The sequence below is a fragment of the Aedes albopictus genome, chromosome 2 (genome assembly GCF_035046485.1).
Source record: "Aedes albopictus strain Foshan chromosome 2, AalbF5, whole genome shotgun sequence".
Classification (NCBI taxonomy): domain Eukaryota; kingdom Metazoa; phylum Arthropoda; class Insecta; order Diptera; family Culicidae; genus Aedes; species Aedes albopictus.
In genome coordinates, this window is record NC_085137.1 from 419879851 (window position 1) to 419907448 (window position 27598).

Sequence of the window (27598 nt, forward strand, 5' to 3'; positions counted from 1 at the left end):
CTTCTATCCCGTCTGCCAGTCAGTTAGTCGTAGATTGAAAATCGATTAGCATCATTCGTACATAATTCGTTTCTGCATGCTGTTATGACTTCTTTCGGAGGCCAAATTCAGTGCGCTTGCTGGATTTTAGTGGTTCTAGCAAGCTCCCATGTGTTATGCCAAGGTTTGTATTTGCAAGTTTGAATATCTTTCATAACTGACAATAATCCGCATCGATCTTCGCAGATTGCCATTCGGATACGTTCGACTTCCGCCGTTACCATAATGAGTCGCATTTCCTGGATCTAGCTACGAAGCCCAATGAAGTGATAGCTAAATTCACCGTGAGCAACACCCGTTCGGCGAACACCACTAACGCCTACATCAACGTGGCAGTCGAAGGTGATCAGCTCGTATTCTCCACCACGGACAAATTCCCAAGCTACGAAAAATCGGAAGTGGAAACCCGTATACAGCTGGTGATTACGTATGGTTGTACGACCGGTTCGATAGCCGGTCGGTACTATCAAGATCTTCTGGAGAGGAACAATTATGCTCCGGAGTTCTCACGAAGTCAGTATGATGTGACGGTACCGTTGCCGCTGCCGAAGGATTTCGATCTGAGTCCGTTCGTGGACAATGGGAAAGGGGTGATGGCGGTAGATTACGATCTCGTGAACAATACGGTTGTGTTTACGCTTGGTGAGAATCCGTATCTGAGGATACAATCAATGAAGGTCAGTGATAAAGTGTTTCGAGGAGTTTTGCGATTAAAGGAGCAGGTTCTGAAGCTTCCGGACGTGGTTGAAGTGGAGATAGTCGGAACGGATCAGGGTGTTCCAGCGAAGAATTCGTCAGCGAAGCTGGTGATTACTCCGGATTTAACGATTGAGTATAATGATCCACCGGCGTTCAAGAAGACGTTCATTAGTGAAGATTATGGTGCTGATGGGGGAAACACGGTTGTGGTTGAGTTGGTTCCTGGAACGGTGCATGAAGAGGTGGAATACACACTGTTGGGTGAAGATGTGAAGTTTTTCCGTATGAGTGTTCAAGAAGATAAGGCCAAAGCAACGGTGGTGGTCAACAATGAATCTACGCTACCGAGAGATAAGTTCTTTTTGAGTGTAATAGTGGAGGCAAAGCGTTCCGAACTGCAAAAAGCCGAGTGCGTGATTCTGATTGATTTGAAGAAAACTTTGTCCAACGAATCAAATGTTACTGCTGTGGAGAAAACGTTGAGTGTCCTTCACCTAGAGGAGGAGCAAGAACATGAAGAGGTGTTTCCCAGTGAAGTAGATGACTGCACGTACAGAATCATCCACCAAATACCCAATCGTACTGAAAGCATCTTTAGCGTTTACGAATCAACCGGTTGGATCGTAGCATCTAAGTTTGACAGGGAAGACACTGAGTTGTTTGGAAACGTTGATCCTCCTCAGTTTCAACTTGTTCTTCAGATTAGATGTCCTACTTCCGAAGGGACTCCTGAATCACCCCCGATTTTCGTAGACGAAATCCCATACTCGATCGACAGTACATACCTAAGTGTGATTGTTGATGACATCAACGATCACTCTCCAGAATTCACATTCCCTTCTGAGGGTGATCGATTCGCTTTTCCTGTTGCACGGCTTTCGGAGCGGTTGTTGCCTTCCAAACTACTGCAGGTTGTAGCAATAGATCTAGATGCTGGGTTGAATGCTCTTATTCGATACAGTATAGCTGAGAATGATCACTTCGGTATCGATCCCAAATCCGGAGTTGTCTACCCTCTGGAGAATGCTCTTGATGATGAAGATGCGATTGAACTCGAGATAATGGCCACCGATCGAGACGGTGCAGAGGATGGTAATGTCTCCAAGTTGAAAATTCTAGTAGTCCCTGCTCTTCCGTATCAGATGTCGATCTTGCAGGTGCAGAATATCGACGAATATCAGCTTTCACAGACAATTGAGTTCATTCAATCGATTACGTCATTTGTTATTCGAACAATCACTGGCGGTTACACATCATTGGGAAGTTCAATGAAAAATCGACGCACATCACAACGCAGCTCAAACACAGTTCAAAGATTGATCGTAGCTGTTTTTAATGAAGATGAATTAATTTCTTCCGAGTCCTTCGCAAAGTGAGTATGTAAAAAAGTCTCCAACAAGCAGTAGTTTCAAGAAGCCTTAACGCTTTTCAGAGTAATGGTATCGTTCGATGACATAACCATCTCAGATTTGGAGGAACTACGCTTCCCTAACAAGGATCACAACACCCATGGCAGTGACTATTGTACCGTGTATCCTTACATCATAGTGATGTCGGTGTTTATCGTGATGTTCGTCGCCAGCAGCGCCCTATGCGCTTACTTCTGGTTCAAATGGCGTTTGTTGACCACCTTCAGCAAATCACCGGATCAAAGCATTTATTCGGATAACGAACTCATCGAGAATCAGAATCACAATGCGGGATCTACGCCCCCAGCGAGGCGAAAAGAACTGGACGGAGTTACCGTAGATTGTAAGTCGTGCTGAACAGACAGTTGATGGATCGGTACTAATCAATTACGATTTTTGTAGACTCATCGGACAGCGTTTCGCGGAGTAATCGCTTGGTGAGATCTCTGTCCGATATGATGATCATTGACGAAGATGATGAAACGAATGGGGAGCCATCAGCCCCTTCCGAAGAGTCTCCCACCAATGAAGCTCACCAGAGAAGAAAATCGATTCGTTTCAGTGAGGATGTCGAACGGATTGAAGTTTTCTAGCGTTAGTACTGGAGTTAGTTTTATTTTGTAAAAAATATACCTTAAATTGTGATAGAATAAACTTAACAATGCTACAGCCGTTCACTGTAGATGGAGTCGTCATCCTCCAGATCCACCCGGTGGTGCTGTTGATCATCTGGATGGTGCTCGACGACCTCTATCCGCTCGACCATCTCGTTGAACTTGACGTTTCGGGGCTCGTTGACTGCCGACAGGGATGACGTGTCTTCGATGGTGCCCCGTGAGGAAACGGTACCGTATTCGCCTATCCGTTCGAGGCGATCCTCTAGGGACTGGGCTAGGCGAGACGATGGCGTTTTGGTGTCTTCCGATTCTGAAAACGATGATTCCTTATACACAATCAAACCCGGTTTAAAGAGATAAGGAATTAAAGGTTTGGGACATGAAGGACCATGGACTTGAAGTGCTACGTTTTGAATTAGTTGAAAATGGAAAACTTGGACTTGCACGACTGGGACTTGAAGGACTAGTACTTGAAGGACTAGGACTTGATGGACTAGGACTTGAAGGACTACGACTTGAAGGACAAGGACTTGAAGGCTTAGGACTTGAAGGACTAGAACTTGAACGACTACGACTTCAACGACTAGGACGTGAAGGACTAGGAACTGAAGGACTAGGACTGGAATGGCTAGAAGTTGAACGTCTAGGAATTGAAGGATTAGGACTTGAAGCACTAGGACTGGAACGACTAGAAGTTGAACGTCTAGGATTTGAAGGATTAGGACTTGAAGCACTAGGACTTGAAGGACTAGTACTTGAACGACTAGGACTCGGACGGCTAGGACTTGAATGACTAGGACTTGAACGACTAGGACTTGAACGACTAGGACTTGAAGGATTAGGACTTGAACTGCTAGGACTTAAACGACTAGGACTTGAACGACTAGGACATGAACGACTAGGACTTGAACGACTAGGACTAGAACGAATAGGACTTGAGCGACTAGGACGTGAACGACTAGGACTTGAAGGACTAGGACTTTAATGACTAGGACTTGAACGACTAGGACTTGAACGACTAGGTCTTGAACGACTAGGACTTGCACGACTAGGACATGAACGACTAGGACTTGAACGACTAGAACTTGAACGACTTCGACTTGAACAACTAGGACGTTAACGACTGGAACTTGAACGACTAGGACTTGAACGACTAGGACTTGAACGACTAGGACTTACTTGAACGACTAAGTAGGACTTGAACGACTAGGACTTGAACGACTAGGACCTGACTCGAAGGAGTTGGACTTGAATGACTACGACTAAGACTTGACTCGAAAAAGTTGGACTTGAATGACTACGACTTGAAAATTTTGGTCCTTAAGGACTATGACTGGCATGAACTAAGACGTCTTCCAGAAATGTTAAACTAAAACTTACCTTGATCTGTGACGCCCAAAATTTGAATGGATGGCTTCCGTTCTTCCACGTCGGATTCATCCACCGCCTTTTGTTTCCCCACTCCCAGCATCGGTGGCGAGGGCGGTGGTGATACTTCAAAGTCGTTCTCCAGCTGTACCACATCCGAAGGGTTTTCCACGGACCTGCTAAGTGGTCGTACAAAACGTAGGTATAGGAAAACTGCCAACCCGGCGGAGATGACAAACAGCGCTCCCAAGACGGACGTAGCCACTATGAGTCCCACATTGTCGTCGTCTTCCGAATGCTGTCCACTACATTCGGAGCATGCTACGTTACTGAAAGAATCTACTCTGATGTTCGTTGAAACAGACGAAGATCCAATCACACTGAAACGAATTTTAAGATTAGTTCAAGATTAGCCATAAAACCCAGCGTTACTCACCGCTTGATGATATCCGAGCTTTGAACTCGGTTTGCGTTGTCGAATGCATAAACAATCATTCGAAGAAGACTGCCTTCGGATGAGGTTTGTCTTGCTGTCTTATCGTCAGTATCCCCATCAATTTCTGGAACCCTTGCTTGTGTGAGCACCTTCAGTTGAATTCCCTCTCCGTTGGTATTGATCTGTCGTACCATGTCTTCACTATCCATCTGCCCTGGAACAGTCAAAGCAACCAGTTCATCCTCTCCCAATCGATGAACGATCAGTTGAACTTCCGCAGACCTTCCATCACTGGATCCATCTCGATCGGTAGCTTTCACCATAAGAGTAACCACGGAACTTCCCTTCATCGCTTCCTTCAGCGGATAGATCACTCCCGTTTCAGCCTCTACCGCGAAATGAGACTGAACGCCACCCAAAATGTATCGAATCTTGGCGTTCAATCCCTCGTCGGCATCCTCCGCTTGCACGGTGATCAACCGGGAAAGCATCAGTCCCGAAGCGATCGTGGCTACGGGAAATCCAATGTTGAAAGATCCGCCGATAGGTGGCGGAACGACAAACTGAGGATCGTGATCGTTGATGTCCGTCACTATCACCTGAACCACTGTGACCTCCCGAGAGAAGTTCAGGTCGTCTGTTTCGATCAAGGATCGCGCAGATCGACGGGACTTGGCAGGAGTTTGTTCCGGACAAACCAGATGAAGCCGGACTTGGAACTGTGGTATGGTCATCCCTTGGAAGAGGGTGGTGTTCTCTCGATCGAAAGCTTTCGCTGTGAGCCAGTGTGTGTCGGGATCGATTTCGAAGTAGTTGTAGCCAAGATAGGGCTTCTCATCGATCATTTCGTATTCACACGAACCCAGTTCGGATGGGAAGATGTTGGGGTGAGCGGACTCTTCCTGAAGTGATTTGATAACAAGAAGCTTCTCAACAGTGGTTATCTTTGGTGATTCTGGGTCCGCTGGGCACTCCTGATCCTGGGTGACATCTAGCAGGACGTTCACAGAGGATTGTTTCTGAGAAGCTGGGTTCAAAGCCGTGACTTTGAAGCTGTACTGACCGGGCAGCAGAGGTTGATTTATTCGTAGGATACCGTCAGCAGTAAAAGATATTCTAGAGTTGATATATTCTAGGAAAATGGAACAGAGTAATGCTATGAGGAATTGATTACTAAACTAGGTCTTACCGTTGCTTATTTCAGCTTGATGTTCCAGGTTTATCGAAGGATCCTTTACGGTAGCCTTAACAGTACCGATCAGACCCACGGTGTCAGATTTGATGAAGAATCGATAGTTTCCGTACTCGAATACGGGAACGTCTTCCAATGGTGCTCCAGTGGAGCAGTCGTAGCATTCGGAACAGTCAATTGTAGGTGTCGTACAAGGTTCTACAACAAAAAGTGACATGAGTTTCTAATAAACTTGATAAAATACTAAGCGTGTTACCTCCATCTTCACCGATTACAGAAATGACGAGGAAGCAGAAACTTTCGTTTCCCAATTCGTTGATCGCTCGGATAGTTACATGTAGACTTCCGTGTCCCTTCAAGTCCTCCTCCGTAATTACCTTAGCCAGTTTGACCACAACTTCTCGATTATCTTTCTCAACCGTCAGCAAGTTGCTATCAGATTCAGCAATTTCATATGACACATCAGGCGTATACGTTTCTTGCCTGATGAAGATGGATTCTTCCAGTTTGAATTGCAGATCAACTCCAATGGTACCTCTGTAGAAGAACTTGTCAAACAGAGGAGTATTCGCGGGAGTCTCGCTCCACTTCAGATCAACCAAAACATTTGCCGTGGCTGTTTCACCGCCGGGGTTATTCACAACAACGTTGAATCGCAGATAGGTTCGGTCCCTGAAATCCTCTCCGAGTACTCCTGTCTTCAGTGAGATCTTGATCTGAAGTCTGTCCTGAGTGAATTCAAACAGTTCGTGATCGTGCTCGGTCAGCTTCACTTCAAAACCAGCCAACAAACTATCGTCCTCTAACTCGATCGTTGCCCCCTCAGCAAATTGTACTTCACGAGATCCTTCATGTAAAGTTCCTTGGAACGAGGATGACTTGAACCTCGGAGTTGGAACCACATTCCGCTCAATATCCAGTGTCACAAAAGCTGACGCAGCCGAGCTTCCCGGATTGGTAGCTTGCAGTGCGAAGCTCAAGAAACTGCGATCCATAATCTCATCCCAGTTGATCGCACTCTCACTCTTCACGACGATCGTCACCCGTGAGTTTTCGTAGACCGCAGAAAACCAGTCAGCCTCGCCGTCCACTAATCCTAACTCGGTATTGCTGCTAGCTGTTCCCGACACAAAACTGATCACCGTTGGAAGAGACACTGCAGTAGTCCGCTCCTTGATCGATCCTCGGTAGAGTGCGTTCGAAAACGCCGGAGTCACGATCTCATCCAGCTGAATGTTCACGATAACGACGGCACGATCCGCTTTACTGAACTCGTTGTTGACCTCGATCGTAAAGCTGAGCAGATCACGCCCCTCGATAACTTCCTCACCGACGGTTGATTTCAGCGACGCCTTGAATTTGTTCTCTTCGCGGGTTATGTCAAACAGGGCTGCATCGTCGTCATCGATAATGCGGTAGGAGAAGGTGGATGTGATGGTTTCTGGCTGTATGGTGATCACTTCTCCGGCAGAGAAAGCAACCTCGCGAACACCCTTCTGCAGCGAGCCGCGATATAAGGTTTTTGTGAAGGCTGGAGTTGGTATGGGAAGATTGACAACGTTTACAATGATGGTTGTTGAACTTGATTCGGCCCCAGGATTTGTAGCGAACAGTTTGAAAGTTAGGTACGAATGAGGTCTAATCTGATTCCAAAGTATGTTCGATCTAAGTGAGATCTGGATGATCTTTTCAGAGTTGATCGAAACTTGGAATAAATTCGAATCTCCTTCCACCAGCTTGAAGTCAGTAGCATCCGTCATAGTTCCATCCAAGAGTTCAATCTCATCCGAGAGTTCAACAAGTGGTTGACCTTCGGTGAGGACTCCGCTGTAAGAAGACTTTATGAAAACAGCTCGTATCGGACGAATGATTTGAATCACCATGCTTGAGGATGCAGCTGTGCTCCCAGGATTGACGGCTTGTACAACAAAATTGATTTGGTGTTTACTCTTAAGCTGATCCACAGTAATCTCAGATTTCAAGGTAAACTTCAAGCTACCGTCCTCGTTGAACGAGAGTTCAACCAAAGAAGCATCATCGTCCAAAAGCGTGTATACAACGCCACTGGTAATAGAGCCAGCTTTAAGGACGATCTTCTCCGTGAAGATGATCTCATGAGAGCCCTCTTGAAGTGTTCCATGATAGGAAACCTGGGTGAACTCCGGAACTACTATGGGACTCCGTTCAATGTCAATCATAATCGTAGCCGAGGCAGATCCTACTCCTGGATTGGTCACTTCAATTACAAATTCGAACCTCTCAAATCCTTCCAAGTCTTGTGAAGTCAAAGCTCTTCGCAAGCTGATCGTTATTCGATTGTCCTGATTGAATTGAGCTGTGAAAAGGTCCGAATTACTTTGTAGAATTTGAACTTCCAGCCCTTCGGATCCAGTGCCATCTTCCAACTGTATTGTCTCAAACGGAGTTAAGGTTAGATCTGGACGAATGCTCGATTTGTACAATGCTTTTTCAAAACGTGGCTGCTGGATTTCAGCTGCTTCGATGAACACTACAACTGAGACAGCTGTTTCCAGCGTAGATTTAACTGCTCGAACACTGAAGCGCAGATTGTTGCGGTTCTTCAGATCATCTTCGGACGTCGATTCTTTCAGTGTTATGTGAACATCGTTGTTGTCCAGTTTGTTCCATTGGAACAGTTCTGCATCGGTGTCCTGTAAACTGAACTCAACTGAGTCGTCGTACGTTTCCGGTTTTAGCCTTATTTTTAGTTCTTGGAGGACACCGTTAGCGTTGATGGACCCCTCGTAGAGAGTTTCTTCAAATTCTGGTGCAATCAGCGGTTCGCGAATGATTTCTATCAGTACGAAGCAAGACACTGTTGCTGACTTGGGATTGGTGGCTTCAACGAAAGCAGTGATATGGGTACTGGAGGGTAGCTGTACACCACTTCGTAGACTAATAGTGTACTCGTTTGTGGTCGAGGATTGAGTCAAAACAAGTAGGTTGTTAGAGTCCTTTAGAATCACATCGGTTGCGGCGTTATGAGTATCAGAGTCTACAACGACTTTCAATGGAGTGAGCTGTAGATTTCGTTCAGTAAGTTGTCCTTCAACAAGGTTGGTTTCAAATTTTGGGGTTATGACTTCAGACCTAACTATTTTGATGATGACTATCGTTTCCGCAGCTACTTGGTCATCTACCACTGCGCTGATTTTTTCTATGAGATAAAATTTCTCGCGTAGTTTTTCTTCAGTGATGCCATTCGGAATAAGATTGAGTTTGTTTCCGTCTTGAGATACACGGAAAAGATCAGCTTCGCCCGCCCTCATGAACACCAACCCATCAACAAAAGTGCCTGCCATAATCCGAATTTCTGGAATCGTTGCACTTCCTTCCTCAGTAAGCGTTCCTTCATAATACAGTTGTTCAAACTTGGGAACGATTACATCCTCCTTTAGCACTTCCATCACAACTATGGCGACACTGCTTCCGATTCCAGCTTTGGTAGCCTTAACCGTTACATGGAAATAAAACTTCACATCCAATACTTCGTCCGTCAATTTCTCGGATGCTGTCAGCGATACGGTTGCTGCATTTCTCGACAACTCAAAAAACTCTGCATCTTCTCCCTCTAGCGTAACCTGTACTCCATCAGCAATCGTTCCGGCAATCAATTTTATTTCCTCCGCAAGGGTGATCACCCCCTCCTGACCGACAGTCCCGCTATAGATGGGCTGTTCAAAAGCTGGCAGAATTTTCACTTCTGGCTCCACTTCCACCACGATTGCAGTTCTACCGTTCAAATCGGCACCCTCTCTGCTGGCAGTTACCGAAACCGTCAAAAAGCTCATCGTCTCTTCAATTACTGCGCCCGTCTTCAGCGTAACGGATGCTCCGCTGTGATCTGTTTTTCCGGTTATATCGAACAGATCAACATTGTCTCCACTTAGCTCAAAACTGACGGAATCGTCGAATGTTCCGGCATTGAGCACCACTTCAACCGGTACAAAAGCCTCCGTTCGTTTGTACGTGCTCAGATACAGCGACTTCTCAAACCGCGGAGTTTCAATGTACGGTATCAGGGGATTTCCGGAAATCTTCAGTTGTGCAACACCCGACTTTGGTGAGTTTCCCCGATCAGTTCCGGTAATTTGCAAATCGAGTTCCTCCAGACGTGTCAGAGTTTGCGTGGTTCGAAGTTTAGCTATGGATTCCTTCTCGGATGATCCCGTTACCCTTTCAACCAGGAAGTAAGCGTTGGCTTCGATTGCAAAGTCCACCTCATTTCCGGTCAAATCGTAGTCGTAGGCAATTATTCCTCTACCCTGTGGAAAAAGAAGACATTAGTTTCTATCTCTCTAGAGTGTTCAAAGCTTTTACATTGTTCACGAACTGAGTCAGATCGAACTCCTTGGGTAACGGCAGTGGAAGCTGAATGTTGTACACGTCTGGTATGAAAATCGGCGCATGTAGATTCTCCTCCCGTATTTCCACCTGAATTCGAATTGCCCTTGTGCCCTCAGAGCACGCGAAATCCAGCTGAGCTCTGAGTTCAGGCATAGTTTCCGTCAGCAAAAAGTCCTTGAACGATTCGAGCGTTTTAATAACCAGCCTCGTGGACTGTCCTGAGGTATCCAGCTCCGCGTTAAGATACAGGTTGTACCCTTGTAGCTTCGATGTTGAGACACTTTCGACATTGCTAACTGCGTAATTGGCTATTTCAGTGCCAACGGCTGTGGCTGAGATGCTTCCTATTAATATTGACGCTGCGTTGAAGTTAAAGGTGGCTGACGAGCATTCTGTGAAGAAAATGATGGTGGTGGTTAGCATGAATTGGAGGTGTTGAATGCCTCTTTCTTTTATCTTTTTTATAGTTTTCACCATGAATATGAAACAGTTGTTTATATCCAAGGATGTTCTAGGTTTTTCAAGTTGTCCGTTAAATTGTCGGTTAAATCCGAGGTTATGTCCTTCAATACTACACAATCAATAGAAGTTGTTACCTCAATATACAGTTATACTACGTAACTAAGCTAAGCTAACGAGATTTGGGAACTTCCACAGCTAAGCTGCTGTGGAGATCATTTTTTCAAATCTGCACTTGTAATAGAAGCGACAGGAGGAAAAAACAGGAGTAGGTAAGGTCCTTTGTCAAATAGCTGGAGCCTGGAGAACCGTGCTGTGGATATTCCGGAAGGTGGATGCGTAGAAGATCAATGGAGCACCTTTAAGAAGCCTTCATCGCCACCGGCATGAATAAGTAATGGGTAAGCTACGCATCTGGAGAAAGCAGAGGATAACAGGAGGCACCTGGTAGAAGAGCGAGGGAACGCTAAAGTCATGATAGAGCGAGCGAAAACACGAGTAGCCAAAGCCATAGCCCGTCGTCAGCGCTGTAAGTGAAACGCTCCTGTAGACGTGGCAAAAGAGCGTTGGGAGTCCAGTCGACGAAGATGAAAAGGCGTAAATACCAGCAACATTCGTTTCCGCTGCCATGTCTCATGTCGCCTTGATGGGACTAAGATGAATGCTACCTTGGCCGTGAAAGACACACATGGACAGCTATTGACCGACCCGGCTGACAAGTGGAAACGCTGGGTTTTTACTAACCTCCAGTTAAATGAACTGATTAGACCTTTCATTTTTTGATACTTTATACGTAATTTTTCTATTTGTTTTGGCCATTTATTGTTATTCCATGTTTGGATTTCCATATTGATTATGAATGACTGAATGCGATAATGTTTATGGAATACATCATCGCGCTGCAGGTACTTAAATACATTTTAAATCCACTTTTCGTACCTAACGAATCCTGGTTCTTTCAGTTGTACAGCCTTCTGAGCTTTCAACATGCTTCCTTTTTACATTTTGCCGTTGTTTTTTTTATTATTTCGACCATTCGACCTATTGACTCTTAGACATTTTACAATTTATGACAAAATGGTCGAATGACAAAAGGTCTCCAGTTAGCCTAGTGCTAACGCTATGGGATCGCCAATCCGGAGACGGCGGGTTCGATTCCCGTTCAGGTCGCACACTGTTTCCGAAGGCCCAATTTCGTGATCGAAATTGTTTTGGGCATGAAAAATTGATTTTAGAGATTTGGTGTCTTCGAAGAAGTTGTTTGGTATATCAGAGCCCTTCTTTTTGAAGTATCACTATTAATGTGATTAATCCACCTAAAAGTGAGATATAAATTCGTTTTTTTTTTATAAGTGAAGATAGCGTGTTTATGTCTTCGGCAAAGTTGTAGGAAATGTCATTATGAGAAAACTTGTCGAACAAACTTTTGTTTTATCTGCTCAATTTCTAGAGATATGGGCCTTTATTTGTGAATGACCCCTAAAAATCAGTTTTTTTGTTGTAACTTTTTCCAGACATTTTTGGGAATTTTCAAATGTTCTACAAAGTTATTTGGTAATTTAGCAATGTAGCAAGAGTTGGAACAGACGACGTTCGGCTGGTTCGGAGGCTTTCAGGTCGGCTCGCAAGGCCTACAGGAAAGCTCTCCGGTCTGCTGAACGATCCGGTTGGAAAAACCTTTGTACAAATGTTTCCAGTTTGAGTGAAGCCAGTCGGTTAAACAAAATCCTAGCGAAATCTAAGGATTTCCGAGTGAACAAACTTAGTTTGCCAAATGGCGATCTGACTTCTTCTGATGAGCAAGCTCTGGAATGCTCATTCAGCACACACTTCCCTGGATGTGTGGATATTACATCGTCGGATGAACCTGATGTCTTTTCTTGTAGTTATGATTCCCTGGCCTCGAGATGAACCAGCCGAGGGCTGAAAATCTCGATAATAAAGAATTCACTGGCCTCGGCTCGGAGTATTGTAACTATAGAATCGATTGAGTGGGCACTTAATAGCTTCGCTCCTTTCAAATCTCCTGGGGCAGATGGGATTTATCCCATTTTGCTTCAGAAGAGATTTGATTATTTCAAACATGTTTTGAAAAAAATACTTGTTTGCAGTTTTGCTACAGGGTATATTCCCAAATCTTGGCGGGATATTACTGCGAAGATCATTCCGAAACTGGGTCGTGCATCGTATGAAGAAGCAAAGAGCTTCAGACCTATCAGTTTGACCTCTTTTCTTCTGAAATGCTTAGAGCGCATTGTCGATCATCACATCCGTGATGTTCATCTGGCCAGCGTGACTCTTCATGTGAACCAACATGCCTACCAATCTGGTAAGTCCACTGTGGCTCTTTTACACAAGGTTGTTTACGATATCGAGAAAGCATTCGCTCAAAAGCAATCTTGTTTGGGTGTTTTCTTAGATATCGAGGGTACCTTTGACAACGTGCCTTTCGATGCCATATTGGAAGCCGCGCGGAGTCATGGTATATCTCCAATGATTTTCAATTGGATTCATCAAATGCTCAAAAACCGATATCTCTTCTCGACATTGCGATTAGCAGAGATTAGGAAATTGAGTGTTTGTGGATGCCCCCAAGGGGGAGTTTTGTCACTGCTTTTGGGGAATCTCGTAGCAGATACGCTATTGAGGCAACTCAATAATAGCGGTTTTCCTACTTATGGTTGTGCCGACGACTACCTATCATTGTTAGTTGGTATGTGTATCACCACCCTTTTCGACCTGATGCAAAGCGCCCTTCAGGTAGTTGAGGGTTGGTGTCGCCAATATGGCCTTTCGGTTAATCCGAGTAAAACATCTATTGTTCTTTTCACGGAAAGGCGAAACCGTAATGGCGTTCGACCTTTGGGTCTTTTTGATTCTGAAATCAATTTGACTGAACAGGTAAAGTACGTTGGAGTTATTCTTGATTCCAAGCTTTCCTGGACACCTCACATTGAGTTCAGAATCAAGAAAGCTTGTATGGCCTTCAGGCAATGCCGGCGTACTTTTGGTACAACTTGGGGTCTAAAACCCAAGTATATCAAATGGATTTACACAACTGTGGTTCGGCCAATACTGGCCTATGGATGTATTGTGTGGTGGCAAAAGGGCGAAATGAGAACGGTCCAATCAAAGTTAGGCCATATCCAAAGGATGTGCCTAATGGCGATGTCTGGAGCGTTCTCTTCAACTCCCACGGCAGCGCTAGAAGTTCTCTTTGACGTTGCTCCACTACACATTCATCTCAAACAGGAAGCACTTTCTTGCACTTACCGTCTACGGTAAAGTGACCAGATGATCAGAGCTCGAACGCGGGACATTCATTTGGAAAGATGCATAGTAACGAGAAATCATGATCTTTTTTTTTTTTTGTTGACGAATACGTAACTTTTTTTTTTGTTCTTAGAATACGAAGCACTCATTTCTTCTTCCAAGCATATCTTTCTGCGTTGTGAGCTTCGCAGAAGTGGGACAAACTCATAAATATTTTTTCTACAGTCTTCAAAAGCAACCTGATAATTGAATCTAGCTGTCAAAAATGGTTTTAATATTTCAACTCTCAATTGCTTTCAAAATTAAAATTAAGGTGCTTCGTACATAACTGAAACAAAAATCGTTTATTACAGCATTTTTGGCTGACAAGCATAACGTGAACTCTACAATTTTTTGAGGTTATTATTACCCTCAAATTTCCTGAAAATGTTAACCAATCTAGCTTCTGCTTGTCCAATTTTGTCATTTGCCTACTATTTCCTTAAGGCGAAACTGAATCCATTTCCTCACGTTTTGGTTTTTGATTTTTTATTAAATAACGAAGCCATATTTTCAAAATCGGTTTTCGTGCACATGTAGAGTATGGATCAGGGTATCTTCTGATTTTTTTTTACGCTGAAGAAAATGTTTTTCGTTTTTGCAGAAACCATTTTTGAACAAAATTTCACTAAAAAATGGTTTCTGCAAAAACGAAAAACATTTTCGTCAGCGTAAAAAAATCAGAAGATACCCTGATCCATACTCTACATGTGCACGAAAACCGATTTGAAAAATATTGCTTCGTTTTTAATAAAAAATCAAAAACCAAAAAAATGAGGAAATGCTTCCAGTTTCGCCTTAAGTAGCTCGGATGCTTCTCTGTCAACATTGATTAACTTATTGGATGAATTTAATTTACGAGCGTACTCGTACCAGTCAATGAAGGTTTTGATATTCACCCATTTGAAAAAAAAAATAACACAGTCAAAATAAATGTCCAATAAAAGTTTACTATACTGGGTTCGGAAAGATTTTAACTTCGGGCAACAAATTCCCTCCAGATTTTTCATCTGACTGTGCGCAGTGCGCACTTACATAGTTTTCTGCCCTGAAGTTTGAACTTGAGACAGTTTCGTCTACTACTTTTGTAATTGTACTCTTGTAACTCTCTATTTTCTTCACCTATCTGTAAAATGATGCTGTCTGACTGTGCATAAAAATCAACCAAATATTTGATTTTTTTTTTCTTTAAAAAAAAAATGCTGGGACTTTTTTATTGCTCTATAAAAAAAGCTTTCAATAGATCAAACTTTACTGTAACCCACAATCTTCATGTACTTTCTCGCCAAAATCTTTCAGTTTTTGAACTCTGATGTTGAAAGTTCCGTTAACCTTTTTCGTGCATTAGCTTGCGCGCACCTCGCTGACCTAGTGCACGTTTAGGGGTCATAATGACCCTAACACACGAAGAGGGTTAATATGTTTGATGTGATTTGTGCTTTGTACAAAACCGGTTTGACTATTTTGGCTTTGAAGTTAGTACAATATTTTGAATGCTTGTTGAATTTTTCTCAAACGCAGGACATTTTTACGATTTGAGACAAACGCGGGACATTTCGCGGGACATAATTTGTCGCGGGACATTTGGTCAAAATGCGGGACTGTCCCGCGAAACGCGGGACGTCTGGTCACTTTAGTCTACGGGTACTCGGTCTACTAGAGGAAACTCCTGTGAACCGCACATCAACACACACCTATTTGTTTCCACTTTTGGTGAATTGGGACAAAGTTGTCCTTGCTCCAAGTGAACTTACAATTGCTTGTAATTTTCCATATATGACATTTTCCACGAAATTCCCTTTCCGGGAAGAGTGGACACCTATATATCTGGAGAGAAGTATTTCAGACGGCATCGTATGTTACACTGATGGCTCCTTTGGCTCACTTGGTAGACACTGCAGCGTTTTTCAGACCGAAATCTTTGCTCTTATGTGCGGAGTGCAATCGATACTTCAGCAGATTGTAATATACTTCTCTTCAGATAGCCAGGCTGCTATTAATGCACTTGCTTCGGTCAACTCTAGGTCGAAGATAGTTATCGCTTGTCGAACTCAAATCGAGGAGCTGATTTCAGCAAACGCTGTTCACCTTGTATGGGTACCTGGCCATTCTTCCATCGCTGGAAATGAATTGGCTTTATGAGTAAGCTCGTACTGGAGCATCACATGACTTCATTGGCCCTGAGCCAGCTATTCTGATATCGAAGTGTTGGGTAAAGCTTCAGGTTCACACCTGGGCTGCCACTCAACACAGACAATACTGGAATAGTTTGGAGTCATGTCGTCAAACCAAATTGTATTGTACTGAGCCATCTCCAAGGGTGGCGATGTATCTTACAAATCTATCAAAGCAGAATTGCAGCATTCTAAGCAAAGCATTGACTGGCCACTGCCAACTCGGCTATCACATGGCGAATATTCAGCAAGCTGATTCATTTGCACGTGATAGCTGTGAATCCGATTATGGAACTTCGTATCTGTAGTGATATAGATTGGCTGAAGAAAAAATGTCTCAATTTAAATTCAATCAGCTTACACAGTCGTGTTTTGTTGAGTGTACCTACATAGAGAGCAACGACGCGCAGCCTACTCAGAAGCGAGCACGACATCGTGGCATGTTCGGAAAGCTCTTTTCTGCTCCGTTGGCGACTCGATGTGGAGACAAGGAAGGGGAGATCGAATACAAATGAATGAAAGAGAAGAAAGGCGTGAATGAACATGCACAGCACAGCGGACGGGAGAAAACAGTTTTTGAACGATGCTTGTCGCGAACGGATCAAATGTGAAGTGGATTGTGTTATTGTGAACGGTTTTGCTTGCGGTTTTTGTTAATAAATTGTATTTTAGAAACGAATGTGGAGTTGGTGATTTATTTATTGATGCTGTGTACAGAAAGAACTGGAGACGTGACCACAGGCAGGGTAAGTTTGATTTGTAACGATGAATCCCCGTTCATTCTTGCGGAACACGCACTGAATGTCCTTGACAAATCCGAAAAAAAACCTACGTACACTACATGGCGTGGTCGGTATGAGTTTTTTTTTCAGCTTTGAGTTTTTCTTTGGCGATACGATAGTGCAATGTAAAAAGATGGTGATTATTGTAAATTGAATGAAAAACAAGGAAAGCGCGTTGTGAATGATAATTGAATTTAAACAGTCCTTCATGTATATACTTCGGTTCTCCGATGGTGGAAAGCAGAGATTGATTGATGGGCCGGTTATGTGTGAGTGAGTTGGGAAGCGATTACATTGGTAAAATATTAAATTTTATTACCGGTTCGTTAACATCCAAGGTGAGATTAGTATTATTATTAAGACAGACTTAATACGACTTTTTAAACAAATGCTGCGTCGTTATGGGATTGGGTTCCCCTGAAATGTGAACAATAGATATGAGGAGGATTTTAACTGGTATGCATTGGTCTCGGCATTAATGTATGTTGGATTTTGGGTCGAATGAGAGCTAGAAGGTACGGCCATATACTTGATAGGTGGAGCAAACTGACATTGAAAGCGTGGCGTCAGAAACACTAGGATTGGGCGAATTGACTGGGGGAACGACTGGTGTCACAAAAAAAAAAAAAAATCGCCAGCATCGTATTGATTGTTGGTACGGCTGTTAAAAAAAAACAACTTTAAACAGTTGATTTTGTTTTAAAGAGTAAATTTAAAATGAGTTTGATACCGGTTTTAAGGCACTTGTATTGATCTTGAATTAGATGAGTTTCCAATATTGTTTGTTTTCGTGAAAAGAATATGGTAAGATAGATTGAATTGAACAACAATAGAAGACTGGGTTTGGTTTTTGTCTGGATCAACTGTTGGTTTACTGGAAAAGAATGAAAAGTCTATTTTGATCTTGACGTAATCTTGATATTATGATTCTGTGTAGCGTCTCCATATGAGTTAGGTCTCACAGAACAAAAAAAAAGAAAAAGCAGAAAAGAAGACCGAGAATGATCTTTGCCAATGATTCTGTGTAGCGTCTCCGTATGAGTTAGGTCTCACAGAAGTTGAACAATACGACTAGAGCAAAGTAAAGTGATTGAAAATCTGAATATGTATTTACAGTGGGCGTCTCTCTATGAGTTAGGTCTCACAAAAGAAAATAAAAGTGATGTACAATATCAATAAATAACTCAATAACTCTGTGTAGCGTCTCCTTATGAGTTAGGTCTCACAGAAGAAAAAAAAAGAATCAAAAGCAACAAAAAGACAGATTATGATTTCTGAAGTCAATAATTCTGTGTAGCGTCTCCCTAAGAGTTAGGTCTCACAGAAGTTAAAAGACAACGACAGCAGATTGGAGTGGGTGTGAATCCAATTGAATACTAATGTGTCTTTATGTGTGGCTCTGTGAACTTGATATCACAGGAGTTAAAAAACTCAACCAAGGTGGGTTGGTTTTGTAGCGATGATTTTGTATAGCATAAACAGCATAGAAAATGAAGTTTGGAGTAGTTGTGACTCCTTTTGGCGCTGCATGGAATTAAAACAAGGAGAAACTACGAAGGATGAGTTAGGTTTCTATGATGATTGTGTGTAGCATCTCATTGAGAGTAAGTAAAACAGTCAAGAATAGGCAAAATAATGAAGCGAGCAGAATTCCTAATAGGGGCGGGGATGAACCAGCCTCGGGCTGAAAATCCCCATAATAAAGAGCCAATAATAAGAATTCCTAATGATACAATGTAGTACCTCTGTAAGAGTGAAGTCTCACAAAGTAATGGACGCTTAGCGAATTGAAAGCATAATAGAGAACGTTTGAATGAACATTGAGAACGTTGAAACAATTGACAAAAAAAAAATATGAATTAGAAGTTAATTGTTCTAACATTCTGATTTGGAAGCCCAATAGGTTACTATGGAGTCTGCGTAATGAATATAAAACACATTATAGCAAATTATTACAGTTTTTTTTTGTAAACGTGTAAATGGAGGAAGACAGAGAAGGTTGTTGGTATTTTTTCCGCTTGACAAACGTTTGAAACCTTGCAAGCTCAACCCATGCAAGTAGTTTCAGGATTTTCTTGCGGGATTAATAAGTATATTAGGTATGTCGAAGCTGTTTTTCGAATTTTCGATTTATTGCTAAATGGATACTTGTGGAGCCTTGCAAGCACCACCCATTTAGGCGAGTTCAAATTCAGGTATATTGAAAGTTAACAAAAAAAAACAAGAATAATTCTAACATTTTGCTTTTGAAGCGAACGGTAGACATTAAACCAAATTCAACTGGTTAAATTCCTTTTGTTAAGTAAAATGGGAAAGCAGCGGAATTAGTTCTTTTAGCTTGTCACTTGGCAAAACATTGAAATTTAGCAATCTTAATGCATGAACCAATTTCAGTAGTTTCATTAGAAGAAATGCACAATTTGCGAGATACGAATCAGTTTTCGGATGATTTCCTGATTCTATGCTTGATGGATTCTTCAGGAGCCTGGCAAACTATCCATTTAAGCACGTTCAAAATCAGGTGGTTTAGATTACTAATGGTAAAAAAAGAAATGCAAATGGAATCAAACATGGAGTTATAAATATTATATTATATTATAGAGATTTCAATGCGACTTTCTAATTTTGGTAGTTGATGGATGTTTTTGGATTAGCAAGTTTAAATTATGAACATATGCTCCTCAATAGCGTTTAAGTTTTTTTATGCAATTTGGAAATAAATAGATGTTGAAGAACATTGATAAAATGATTTTTCGCCTGGTTCAAATTTTTAGAATCTGACACGCATCAAACAGGAACACAGTTCTAAGATTAGCAGTTGTAGATTTTGATACAAAGGCAAATAAGTTAAGAAGGACAAAAACACATTGGTGGACTACTGGTTTTTATGCTTGGTGCGTATATTTGGAACAAAATGTTCACCAGAGAAACATTTCTAAGGTCAGCTATTGTGGTATCTCAAGGGAATCTAAATTGAGATAATTAGAAGGTTTTGTTGTCGATTCTTGGTCGGTTGATACATTTAACACATTCGAGGTGAGTTATTCTATTATCTTGAAAATTTAATTTATAAATTTAAAATGAAAATATTTGTTCATGAGAATTTGTTTTTATTGTTACTGAAATAACATTGGAATCTGGCGATTTAAGGTCATGAAAACTTGTAGTAGATCTTCGAAAATCAATATCGTGAATTCAAAAATGATGTTCGAATATTGACAATTCACGATCTGAAGATAGGTTATGTTTTATGAAATCACATTTTGAATTTCAATGACTGAATCATTTATCTATGTTAAACAGGTAGTAAAATGGTATTATCAATATACTTCACCTCTAATTGGAAATTAATAATGCAAACTTTATGAAGAACTGTAACTTTGCTTTGTTGATTCCTAATTTTCACGATATAACCACTACTTTTGATCAACGATTGATAGATATTTCTGGAATGTGGCATTAATGTAGATTAACTTAGTTTGACTGTCGAATACTCTGAGAGCCTGGAAAGCTCGAATCAAGAAACCAGTTTGAAGATTAGTGAATGTATTTTTTTCTCGAAGGTAGAGTATGTAAATAGTTAGATGCAACTAGATATAAACACAACGACACTAACACAGAGGTTGTACAGACTGACCAAGCACTGACATAACGGATAACACACATAAGACCCAGTGATCTAGTGGATAGCTTTCCGTTTGAGAAAAAAAAATTTCCTCGACTGGTGCAGAAATCGAACCCGCATTCCGAGGTTTACGAAACGCCTAGACGACTAACGCCGCTAATTGCAAGACCATGAAGCTTTCCTGATTATTCTGTAATGTTGATGTACGACTGGTATATTTAAGGCGACGAGCTCCAGAAATGGAAATAATCATAGAATCAGCTGTTTAGTAGGGAACTTTACTTGGAAGAACGTGTAAAGGAAGAGATATGACGATATACTTACTATAATTTGATTTTCTTGTTTTTGTAGCGTGCACCTACAAAACCAGTCTTGACAGTAGCTGTCGTAGATTCTTAAAATTAAACATATAGAATTATTTGCTCATTTTTTTATTATGACTCTTGTTGGCTACGTTCGGCACAGACAAAATTAACGTATAGTATTATATGAAGAGAAAAAACAAATACAGCCTTCAATAGAAACATATACGAGAATAACTGTTATTTCTCGGAAGCAACATGTATGTTACGAAATTTAGGGCTATTTACTGACGTGTTTAATGTTAAAGATAAATGGATAGATGTTTGGTAAGCGCCAGTTACATGAGCAATCATAACACCAGGATCTGTAGCTTCCTGTGAAACATTTATCAAAAAAAAAATAAATAAAAATGTCACAACTGGAGTTTATTTTCTCCAAATTAAGATAATAGTGTGTTATTATAAACTCAGCAAATATGGAGAAATTATTTGGAAAACCAAACAAATGATAGTTTTTTCCAGAATCAGATGTAGTCGATAGATGAGAGAAGATAAGGTAATTTGAGACTTACAGAGGAAGTTGTTAATGATTCTATAAATTTGACCCTTATAAATATTTAGGCCGTTTGACAAACTTCAATTATATAGGAATTATTGATATCAGTTGCCGTAATTTAATAAGTAAAAAAAATACTTGTGAGTTTACAGTCAGTGGTGAAAATACTCTCATCGTGAAGCATCTCGTGGGTGAAAACCCAACAAATGGTTTACTCATGGTTCCGAGTGTAAGCCGTGTGTCAGATTATTCGCATCCGTTTGATTCATGAGTATGAATCGAAACAAAAAAAAAAACAAATACACTCATGAGTTTTCAATCGCGAAGAACTATATTAGCAAAATGAGTAAATATCCATCAGAAAGTAATGTTTTGTGGTTCATTGTTCCTGAAAAGCAGAACTGTCATCCGTGTAAATGCGTTTTTAATTAAACTAAAAAATGTTCAGAGCGGTTCGCGATTCAAAGACGAGTATGCACCAGCTTCGTTAGCTCGCGAGTGAAGAAGTTGGAAAATATTCAGGCTTCTGTGGTTCAAGAGTAGATTTGCTTTGCGTTTGTGTCTGCTTCTCAGCTGCAATCCTCATTATTTTCCATCACTGCTTATAGTTTTCATACATTCTTGCCTAAATGAGAGTTACAGGATTACACGACCCGTCGAAACAGTGATAGTGGTTTTTGATTTGATACTTAAAATGTTGTAAAAATATATAATTACCATTGGTATGCATTTTTTTCATATTTTAATATGTAAAAAAAAAAAGTTAGAAGCTGTCCCGGCAAACGCTGCATTGCCATCTTAGGTTGTAATGGTTGAGTACAGTGCTACCAACGGCGTCATGGTCGCAATTTTTTCCGCAGTCAAGTTAGCAGATTGTGAACAATCCTCGGTACTCACTTTACGTAATTTATGTTTAGTCCCTTACTGTCAGAGCTGTCAGATCAGTGTAACACGCTAAATAAAATTTACACAAAAGGCAATTTACACGGAAAAAAATACACGGTTAGGAATATTTATTGGGTACCGGACTGGTCACCGAAAATTTGATCGTTTTCTTTGGTACATCGAGGTCTTGAAATTAGTCTATGGTGCTACGCCGCACTCTAGGTTGGAATTATTGCGATCGGGTTGATTTTCTTCCCAGCACATAGAAAATATTAGTATTTTCACAAATTTTCCACTTTACAGGTAGATTTTGTAGCTTCAAATAAAACAGTCACCCAGAGAACAAATAGATTCGCACGATAGATATATGAAATTTTACTGAATCCAAATTAAACCATCACGAAACAATCATGATAATGTCGCAACCTGCATTTGTAGCGACAACCCGCTTAATGTTTGTTCCAACTTGAGCAGAATAGGATAAAGATCATACACCACGATTTTAGAGATTTTTAAGCCTTGCATTGCGATTTTTGATCGGCAACTACGAGTCGCTGTTGCAGATATTCCATCAAATATTTTCGATTTAGGGTTAGCAATTACGATTATTCACGAGTCGAAAAGTGCGCAACAAATTCAGCTTCCGTTTGTCTTAAAAAAATCGAAATCATGTCAGTTTGATAAATAGTAATCACTGCGCCTTCTTTGTTGCTTGTTTTGTGTCTCATTTATCTGACTATTCTCTTCCGTGTAATATTTATAATAGTCTATTTTACGAAACGACAACAGTGTTGATATTGATATTAACACTCACGGGCTTGGGCACAACCGCCTGTCAAATTTTCATTCATGAAATGAGCGATCAGCTGATCCGAAACGTCTCGTAAAATGGCTCATACGATTGTGTTTTGCATTTATTTGGTTCCTTCTAGGGTGTTACGGTTGATCTATTTTCAATTCATAATGGAAACTGAAAAAAAAAACATTACCGAGAATACTGAAAAATTGTAGAATATTCAACAATTTAGCAAAATTGAGACTACAGCATACTAATGTTACTAATGAAATCGAACAGTGTTAATTTTATTTATTTAAAAGTCAACTCTACACTCACCTCACACCACCTGACCGAACTAGCAATAAAATTAATACTAATGGAAATGGTACACGACAAATCTTAAATATCCTATATTGTTGGTTGATAGCAGTCATTGAATGAAAGGACCGTCAATGTTTGATTTTCCTATTTTTTTAAATAAATCACAAGCTTTCTCTCGATTAAAAAAAAAATAAGGCAAATCTATATTTATTCTCTCTTGTAGTGCAAGATAATGACGATTTCAATTGAAAACCCTATGTACATATATGTCCATATTGTGTTGTCTTCATTAAGTTTTTAGATAGGGATGATAAGTTATAGATAAAGTTGAATAAGGTTGTACTTGATTTGTATACGGTACTAAGTTTTAATACTGTATTGGCATTTATGTTTTTATTGACGTGTATTTTGACTGTTGCTAAATTAACAAATGAAAAAAAAGTTTAACAAAATGCAAGGGTTGTTATTATAAAGTAGGATTAGTGTCGCGCTGTTATCAGGAGCCGGAGGTAGATAATCGCCATTTTCTGTTTCAGATGCATATTTATAATAAAGGAAAAACAGATCCAATATTTAGTTATTTATTTATTATTTAAAGAAAGTTGCCTAGCATAAACTCGCAGTGCTATAGTTATTGTTCTTTTCAATTTCTACTAGAAGCCATAAATAAATGTCAATGTTAGTTGTGATGGATGAAAATAATGTTAACAATTAAATTCATACATAATTATAATGTATATATACACCAAGTCAGTAAAAAGAATAAGTCCATTTGAAATGCCCGATTATATAGCCCGTGTAGTATGTTCGTTTGTAGTGTGAATAAACAGATCTTTTTGTGGAATAGATTTAATTGAATTTCCTCTATTAAAAAAAAGGAATCCGACTAGGAATCCGATGAGTTTTCGAGCATCAGTGAAGATTTACATTCAAAGAACTGCGATTGGAATATTGATTAAGATTTAAAATAATTCAATGTCGAATAAATATTGACTAATCAGTCATAAAGCATAGGATATTGTTTAGGATTATTCCGTTCGAATTATATTGAAGTACATATTTTATTTAAACCACTTAAATTAATTTAAATTAGTTTGGTACAAAAAGTATTCTTTAGCGTAATATTGGTAATAGATAGCTCATGATTAAGTTCACAATGTGCGAATAATGTTCGGCAGTTTGGTGTTTAGGTTTATTTTTTTATTTGAGGTCTTTTCAATTATTTAGGATGTTATCATCTGTTTCCAAGTTGCTCATAAGTATTTACATTTGAGGTTGTGGAAAACATGTAATTTTTTAATATGTCATTGTATCTGTTAGAATAGAGAAGAAGGCGATTGTAGTGATATAGATTGGCTGAAGAAAAAATGTCTCAATTTAAATTCAATCAGCTTACACAGTCGTGTTTTGTTGAGTGTACCTACATAGAGAGCAACGACGCGCAGCCTACTCAGAAGCGAGCACGACATCGTGGCATGTTCGGAAAGCTCTTTTCTGCTCCGTTGGCGACTCGATGTGGAGACAAGGAAGGGGAGATCGAATACAAATGAATGAAAGAGAAGAAAGGCGTGAATGAACATGCACAGCACAGCGGACGGGAGAAAACAGTTTTTGAACGATGCTTGTCGCGAACGGATCGAATGTGAAGTGGATTGTGTTATTGTGAACGGTTTTGCTTGCGGTTTTTGTTAATAAATTGTATTTTAGAAACGAATGTGGAGTTGGTGATTTATTTATTGATGCTGTGTACAGAAAGAACTGGAGACGTGACCACAGGCAGGGTAAGTTTGATTTGTAACGATGAATCCCCGTTCATTCTTGCGGAACACGCACTGAATGTCCTTGACAAATCCGAAAAAAAAACCTACGTACACTACAGTATCTTTTGATATGTAACTGTCCAGTTTTTGCGCAACTTCGTTTCCGAGTATTTGGTAAACACTTATTAAGTGAAACTGACTTCAGAAACCTGAATCTTCAGGACGTTCTGTTGTTCTTAACCCGCTCTTTCGCTTTATGCGCTATTACAGTGCCTTTTTCAGAGCGCTGTTTGAACCCACAATGGGTTCCAACCAACCAACGCTTATGCATTGGTAGGTACCCTCTTCCAGGGTATTTTTAATCCTATTTCCCTACCTGTCCTTATCCCCACCCTCATCCTTATTTCCTTCCTTTTACCTCAGGTAGATGATGAAATAGGTTATTATTATGGCGATGGCACAAATGTCCCAAATGGAGGATAACGTGCCTCTGGAGCCGGCCTTCTTATACCTGATACCTGAAGTTCGGGACATTTTATTCACATCTGGGCGTAGTGTATCACTTTGCTTGTCACGCAGTGTACACATTTATGCATTGGCAGAAAAATTAAACCTTAAATAAATTATTGTTATGGTTAAATAAGTAAAAAAAAAAATAAACACCTGTCGAAATGCTAGAAGAGCACTACGTTGAAGAGTAAGGCACCGAATATAGAGTCAAATATTAGACATGGAATGAACTTAAGAGTAAACGTCTGACACAAATGAAAGTTCGATCTAGTCATACCAGATGTTTGAGCATTGGTTTGTTTTTGGCCAAATATTTGACTCTATGTACTAGCATCTTAACAGCCCAAGCAGTTATTTTGACAGGCGCATGGCGGATTGTCGTGCAACTTTCTAATTAGTATGAGGATAGTAATAAAGAATCACAAGAGCGACTCTTTGTATACAAGCCTACTTGGGCGTTTATTGGTACAGTGTCGGGCCAAAAAATAAGACCACCAGTCCTATTTCATACAAAATGGCCAAGTTTGACGCTATGGTACTCGGTTTCCAGCTTGGTTTCTAGTAAACCAATTTGGCTGGAAGTTTGGCAGCCAAAATGGATTTACGGGGATTTTGATTTGTATTAAATTGATTGAGTTCTGTTCATTACTTTCAAAGTTACAGATATACGAGGCGACAAAACAAAAACGCCAGGCTTTTATGATGGTTATTTGTGATCAATAAAAATGTCCCCTACTTTAGTGGCAAAATTTCGAAACAAGTTTCCCGTTTTATGTAAGACTGTATCATATACTGATCAACTTTGCTGAAGACTCCATATTTCCAAGTTATCAGGATTCGGAGCTACCAGATTACCAAAATTTGCATGGTCACTACCGCTACCTAGTGGCAGAATTTCAAAACAAGGATCCCGTTTTATGTAAGTCTATGTCATACTGATCAATTTTGCCAAAGACACCATCTTTCTAAGTTATCAGGATTCTGAGCTATGAGATCACTAAAATTTACATGTTCACTAGCGCCGCCTAGTGGCAGAATTGCGAATCAAGTGTTCCATTTTATATCAAATCGGTGCGCCAAGTTAGCCCAAATGAACAGTCGAATGAATTTACGTTCATTCAACGTCAATTAAAGATTGTTGATGCCAGTTTGACGTTGCAGTTATCGAATTTCGTTCGCTAAGTAAAACATGTTGCAGTTGTCGAACGTCTACTGTACCTAAAAATAACCCTCCTTGCACTATAAGGCGCCCTTAGATGAAACTAGCATCCTGAAGGCTAGTGGTTAATTTGACCTATTTTTTTCCTTTCAGTTGATGTTACACCAAATTGAGGAATAAAACCATTGTACACAAATGTGAAATCCTGTTACAGTTTATCAATGCAAACCACATCTGATTACCATTGTGAAATTATTTTCGATTGAGAACAATCTTATCACAATTTGATTGGCCGCAATTGCCAGATGATTCATTCCTTAAGTCATTGTTGTGGCTGTTCAGAAAAGCATTCAGCGATGATGGTACTTTTGTTTGAATTTCTAAACATGATTCCGGCGGCGCTACTCGTCACAAGTATACCGGAATCAATCAAACAAACGCAAAACGTCGGTTCCTGTCAATGCGATAAGATCTCGATGATTACGCCTAATTGACTTTTCACATGATAGATGTCCACCACAACGATGTTCGACATGACACTTTATTCCCCTATGCTGCCAAAAATTTCCCCGTACGGTCATTCTATACTCGATTTTGATCATTTACCTTGAGCACTTGCAGTTTCAATCCCGATCAAAAGCCACATGCATATCCCACTGATAATCGTTTTCCGGATCCGCCATGTCCGACTAGACTCATTCACTTTCCCAGTACCCATCATCCGAGGCGCATATTACACTTAATCCACGAACTATCCCGAAGTTTGAACAATCGCCGTAACACTCCAAGGTGCCAAACGTACCAACCGTGCCGAACAATCCAAAGCAATCGACTGAATTCGATTGGC

General features: G+C 40.6%; 2 protein-coding genes across 2 annotated transcripts; one reads left to right on the top strand and one right to left on the bottom strand.

Moving 5' to 3' along the window:
- Nucleotides 1-2829, top strand: LOC109417796 (uncharacterized). The gene is made up of 4 exons (XM_019691967.3): nucleotides 1-163; nucleotides 226-2110; nucleotides 2171-2490; nucleotides 2550-2829. The coding sequence occupies exons 1-4, from the start codon at nucleotides 85-87 to the stop codon at nucleotides 2738-2740; spliced, it is 2475 nt and encodes an 824-aa protein (XP_019547512.2). The 5' UTR covers nucleotides 1-84; the 3' UTR covers nucleotides 2741-2829.
- Nucleotides 2727-27598, bottom strand: LOC109426751 (uncharacterized). Its single transcript, XM_019702287.3, has 7 exons — nucleotides 27358-27598; nucleotides 10102-10520; nucleotides 6017-10046; nucleotides 5758-5958; nucleotides 4569-5700; nucleotides 4145-4512; nucleotides 2727-3074 (listed from the first exon to the last, which is right to left on the bottom strand). Exons 1-7 carry the CDS (start codon nucleotides 27470-27472, stop codon nucleotides 2812-2814), a joined length of 6528 nt encoding a protein of 2175 aa, XP_019557832.3. The 5' UTR covers nucleotides 27473-27598; the 3' UTR covers nucleotides 2727-2811.

What these genes read in the sequence shown, in the direction of transcription:
- LOC109426751 (XM_019702287.3), bottom strand. Translation starts at nt 27,472, where the DNA reads ATGATGGGTACTGGGAAAGTGAATGAGTCTAGTCGGACATGGCGGATC. An exon ending in TGTAATCGGTGAAGATGGAG is followed by an intron (nt 5,959 to 6,016) that starts GTAACACGCTTA and finishes TTTTTGTTGTAG; the next exon opens with AACCTTGTACGACACCTACA. An exon ending in AGCTCGGATATCATCAAGCG is followed by an intron (nt 4,513 to 4,568) that starts GTGAGTAACGCT and finishes AATTCGTTTCAG; the next exon opens with TGTGATTGGATCTTCGTCTG.
- LOC109417796 (XM_019691967.3), top strand. Translation starts at nt 85, where the DNA reads ATGACTTCTTTCGGAGGCCAAATTCAGTGCGCTTGCTGGATTTTAGTG. An exon ending in CTCCCATGTGTTATGCCAAG is followed by an intron (nt 164 to 225) that starts GTTTGTATTTGC and finishes CGATCTTCGCAG; the next exon opens with ATTGCCATTCGGATACGTTC. An exon ending in TCTTCCGAGTCCTTCGCAAA is followed by an intron (nt 2,111 to 2,170) that starts GTGAGTATGTAA and finishes AACGCTTTTCAG; the next exon opens with AGTAATGGTATCGTTCGATG.